The sequence below is a fragment of the Atta colombica genome, unplaced genomic scaffold, assembly GCF_001594045.1.
Source record: "Atta colombica isolate Treedump-2 unplaced genomic scaffold, Acol1.0 scaffold125, whole genome shotgun sequence".
Classification (NCBI taxonomy): Eukaryota; Metazoa; Arthropoda; class Insecta; order Hymenoptera; family Formicidae; genus Atta; species Atta colombica.
The window spans coordinates 2416756-2422372 of NW_017259212.1; the positions used below are offsets into that span (position 1 = coordinate 2416756).

At 32.2% G+C, this 5617-nt stretch overlaps 1 protein-coding gene across 1 annotated transcript; it reads left to right on the top strand.

Annotated features, from left to right (window-relative positions):
* The first annotated feature begins 1837 nt into the window (after positions 1 to 1837).
* Positions 1838 to 4340, top strand: LOC108694776. Its single transcript, XM_018204434.1, has 2 exons — positions 1838 to 2173; positions 4017 to 4340. The coding sequence occupies exons 1-2, from the start codon at positions 1838 to 1840 to the stop codon at positions 4338 to 4340; spliced, it is 660 nt and encodes a 219-aa protein (XP_018059923.1).
* Positions 4341 to 5617: the final 1277 nt, after the last annotated feature.

Consider the following 5617-nt stretch of genomic DNA (forward strand, 5'->3'; position numbering starts at 1 on the left):
GAATAAAAATGCTGTATATACAGTAACAGTAAATTTTTTATCATACATAATTTTTTTTTTAAATTTATCTATCATTACATGTATTGAATTTTTTGAAATCACATATTGTGTCTCAAAATAAAATTGCAATAAACATTGAAGATCGATATCTTTTATTATAAATATTTTTCAACTTCATTTTTTTCGATTCCAATTATAGTAACGAACCTTTTCCACAATAATGATTTAGACTTATTATACATATAGATATAACTATTTTAAGTATGACGAAATTTCGATCACGGGTCTCTAATAATCCGTTTGACGACATGGCTTTCCCAATTGATTCACAATGCAAATACAACGGTGTTTGCGTCTGAATAGTGCGCGCAGCATCCAAGAGATTTCTGACAGAATTGTGCGTACTTTCAAGGTACATGCAGACGCCAATAAATGCGTGACGACAAGTACCGTTCATGTTTCGAGGAAAATCGGAACATCTATATATACTATATCTATATATACAGGCGAGATCTACAAAGCATTACCAATAGAAATTATTGGTCACTGTTAAGTGAACACGTCATTTAGATAAATTTGGATAGTTACACAAGAGATCTATGATGTATAAATCATTAATATATGCGTTTATAAAATAATAAACTATAAAATGAAATATATGTATAAATTATAATTATAATTATAATTATAATTAATCGACATAAATTAAGACATATATATATATAATTTCGCAGATTAATTTTATTAATCAATAAATTATTAGTAAAAGAATGCTATACAATGAATCGTTACATATCAAACATTTAAGGAAAAAACCTGACTTAGAAGGTCAAAATTTTAATTTTTTTTTTTGCTTTAATCAATACTATTATCGATATATATTACTCTTTAAAAATATACTCATAAAGTTTTAGATCGAAATTCGAAATACTTTTATAGTTATAGCCTGAGAAATAGGTCTGATGTTATAGATATACAGCGGTATCTGTGCTGAAGCACAATATGATTAATATATTAGGTGTAGTAAAAAGAAATCCATTATTTTTGCATGAAATTGAATGGAAAAATAATGGATTTCTTTTTATTACACCTAATATAACTTATTATTAGACAATAATAATTGTAATAGCCCAGATAACATCTAAGATTTCTGAGAACGTAATCAATCACTAGCCGTCTTCCCCTCCATCCCTCATCAGACTCATCATCGCTCTGTTGCTCCGCGGCTTTTGGCGAGTGGGGAGACTTGTGAAGAATGTTGACTCGAATTGGTACGTCGGCGGATAATCCGGACTCTGCTTATTGTATTCATTATTTTCATATTAAAAAATTATTTTGTATTGTTGAAATATATAACAAATGACCTCTAAAATTTTAGAAAGATCGGCTTTATGGTTTGTTCATAAAAAATTCGCAAAAAACAGCTACTTTTCAGTATTCTAAATTGTCAGATTCACTTCTTAATCATCGTATCATTTATCGGCGATATGTTGACTGGAAAAAAAAGGTATCGTTCAATAAAAGAGATTATTGTCTACTTTCAGAGAGAATCCTGTGACTAATTTCTAGAATTCTAGCGGCGATACAATAAAAAAAAACATGGATAAAACCTTAGCTGCTCGAGTTGCTTCACCGACGCACGAGACGTCAAACATGCGTGCGTATGTACGATTGTTTACACAATCCCATATATAAGGAGGAAGCACGAGAGTTTGACAATCTTAGTTCACGATCTCACGTCGATCGAGAATATCATTCAGTGCCTTATCATTATCATTTTTCCAAACCGATTCGATAAGATCATCACTGCGAAAAATTTACGACAATAAATTCAAACATGTTCCTCGAGAGAATTATTTTAATTTCATCTATCTTGGCCGTTGCTTTTGCGACTCCAAAGATATCCGGGTCAATACCAATATGGCATCTACCATGTGGAGAACTCGATTTACGAGCCATCCCTTTGAAAAGTCTCGAGGAAATGAAGACAAGTCTGGAGAGTCTTAGGCTGCAACATCAGCTGACGATGAACGATTACTTGTTTCGAGATTACGAATACCTCTATGAGAGAGTTAGGATTGGCGTCGACGACCACCAGTACATACCTAATTGGGTACCCGGCAAGAAGGATGTGAATCTCATAAGAAAACTAGTCGACGCTAGTACTCCAATGGTGAGTACAATCATTCAATTAACATTGTTGTTCGTTTATATCGTATATGTTTCGGACTGCAACTTAGATTTTGCCGTTATTAAGAGTTTCAAACGGTTTACTCAGCCATCAACAACTCTTAACATAAATACGTGACATTAATTGCGCCTTCAATTGGCCATTATTTTGCCCAAGAGATATTGCAATTGTAAAAATCTCTTTGGAAGTTGCTCTATAGATAAATTTTTCTAAATTAGATCTTATTTCTACTCGAGATTCTTCTCTCTTTCTCTCTTAGATTCTTTATGTGATATTACAATAATACTTCTCATTGCAACATTGTTAGCTACATTAGCTTCTTTGCTACAACAATTCTTTCTTCATTGTCAATGCTCGCAACATTATGTCTCAAGCCGTTAGTTTCTTTATGATCGTTAATATTCATCATTCGTAATCGTCGTTACCGTGTAGCAGAAATAAAAGAGCAATCCGTACAAGATATTACCGCGTGCAGAGGAGAGACGGATAACGAGTGTACAGGAAAGAGAGAATAGTGTTACAGGCTTCCGTCGCGTTTTCAGCGACCGGCTAGCCGGCTGACCACCCGGTTGCAATTGATTAACGCAACGTTAAATAACAAATTTTAATGAGACGGTAATTATTATAAAGTAGCAGGCGAGCAGGAGCGAGCGCGGTCTTTCATGCAGTGCGCGCGCAACACGACCGTACGTGTGCACTCATGTTCGCCGGGTCGTGCGGCTGCGTAATCGCGCTCGTCTGCCTCCTCGATGCAAGCACACTGATAACGCAAGGCTGATATCGCGACCCGCGGTACTCTCCGGATGTCGGCATTCGGGCACGCAGCTCCCTTCCTTCTTTCTGCCACGCCCCGATCGCCGTAGACTGCAACAACATTGATCCTCAGCGTTGCACTTTGTTGGGGTTTTAGTTGCGCGTTCTCGGAAAGTGGGATTTTATAATGGGATCTTAATCACGCGATTAAGTTGCAACTACTGATAACGCGAAGGGAAATTAGATTTCGTCGATCGCAAAATTCTTCTTTGATTAACGTAACTCACAATTTCTATTATTTGCACTGAAAGAAAAGACGTGGCTGATGATGACATAGCATTTTTAATTGATTGTAGCAGCCAATTTGTGGTTCCGTTAGGCTATCATAATTCTATATTGACCTTGCGAATAGGCTAATGCAACCAAAAAATTAGCTGCTGCAACAAAAAATTGACTGCTGCAGTCAATTAAAAATGCTATGTCATATTTTACCATTTAATTTGCTGCAGCAGCCAATCTTTTCTTTCAGTATGTGTATTCAAAATATACCTTTAACATTTTCTTTCTCTTTTATATTTGTGTATGTGATCAGAAAAAATATTTTTGAAATTATATAATGAACATTTGCTTCGATAAATTTTTTAAATGCATAATGAAATAAATCATTATTCTATGTGATAAAAAAATGAGTAAAATTATTATACTTGCGCTCAGAAGAGTATAGCTAAATTTATATATTTAGATCTTTAGATAATTCTGTGAAGACTTTTGCCAGATTTTTTATTTCAATTCTTTAAACGGCACTAAAATTAGTATTACATGAAATCTTCATAAATATTTATATGGATAATAGAATAATTTCTAACGGAGCAATATTTACAGTCGACATTAACAGTTCGTTGACAAGAAAAGAAGTGATGCTATCGATTATCTTTACGTCAAAGTTTAATAATATCTTGAAGCGAATCATATAAATATTAATGAGCAAGCTTAAGAGTGAGCGGTTTTACCAATATTTAAATATTTAAATATTTAAAACAAAGTAATAATTCTGTAATAACTGTTTTTGCAGATTATTAACTGTTTCCCAAAGTTGCACATGGACCTTCAGAAATTTGCCGTGGCCTTCGAGGAATTGGTCGAGGACGAGCCTAACTCTCAAATTCGACAAGCTCTTAAAGCGACTCAATCGTACTTAACAATGATGTTACGCGAAGTCGAAAGCAACATTATCTCCTTGCCCATCATACGACTCCCGACACGTGTGGAACGAAACATCATGAGCCATACCGAGCGAAATCCTGTCGATGAAACACGAAGACTCATCAGGGACTGGGGCGTAGTTCTCAAATATCGAGATTACTTACATGCTTGGAGGCACGTATTCAACAATTAAACATAAAAAAGAAGTATTCTTATCGATAGCGGGTCATCGATCATTTTCATCAAAAAATGAGACAAGAAGATACATCAGACTATTAGGCAGCGTGTACCACTGATGTAAATTGATTTAGCACCTGCCGTGACTGTAACTATAAAATTACGTCACTACATGACGGTGCAGTAAACTATGAAATTATTGACAATAATCGTTTGTCATATAGCGATCATTTGCGAAATGTGCAAAGACTACAAATTCGCTTTACGATTCGTGATAATTTCTCAAAATTATTTATTGAAGCAATTATTTATTACCGGCTCACAATTAAACATGTAGTGCATAGTATTTATTTTTACGTGTAGCAAATTATTTATTTGGTATATTAATTATTTATTTATTCGGATCAATAGTATTTTTACTAATTGTACCTTCTAAAAGGCATTATATGTATAATCGATATCAATTTCTAAGATAATCGATTGCATTTTGTGATAATTAGTCACGATAATAATTGTATTTGTTGAATATCTGTGACAAGTGATCACTCATAGATTATTTATAAAAGATATTATTTATATAAAAAAGACAATTTTTATTTTGCGCAGTATTATGTATTTATAAGTCAACAAGATGTAATATATTTATGTTTTATTTGAACTTTTAGTAACTTATTCATAAACTTTATATATGTATAAAATTTCACAATAAAAATAATAATTTATTTGTATCTAAATATGTTTGTATCTATTTTCATTATTTGATATCTGTCCTTGTAAATCCTATATTACATTGATATAAGAGAATCGTGATAGATGTCTCTACAAGTAAAACTTACACGGTGTAATTATTTTTTAAAAAAAATTACATTGTATAAATATAAACATTAAAAATATTTTGAGAGATGCTGTATGATAATAATCTATAAAAAATAAAATATTCATATTTTTTCATATATTAAAGTTTTTCTAGTTTTATCGTATAGTAAATATTTCGGGCTTTAAAGTAGCGCCACAACTGCAGATCGAAGAAATCGTGTAATACTTTCGAATGAGATAAAAAAGTACACGTTTTTATCAAACATGGGTTATTCTCCATAATTATTAAAAGAAATTTCCCTGAAATTATTAAAAGTTACAGAAAAAAAATATTGAAATAATTAAAATACGATGATATGTAAAATGTAAAGTTAATAATAAATGCTATATATTAAATAATATTTTAAAATATCTTTTGATTGTGATTTGAAATTTATTTATTAAATCTCATATTGTTTTTACAATAAGATATTGACA

What these genes read in the sequence shown, in the direction of transcription:
- LOC108694776 (XM_018204434.1), top strand. Translation starts at nt 1,838, where the DNA reads ATGTTCCTCGAGAGAATTATTTTAATTTCATCTATCTTGGCCGTTGCT. An exon ending in TCGACGCTAGTACTCCAATG is followed by an intron (nt 2,174 to 4,016) that starts GTGAGTACAATC and finishes CTGTTTTTGCAG; the next exon opens with ATTATTAACTGTTTCCCAAA.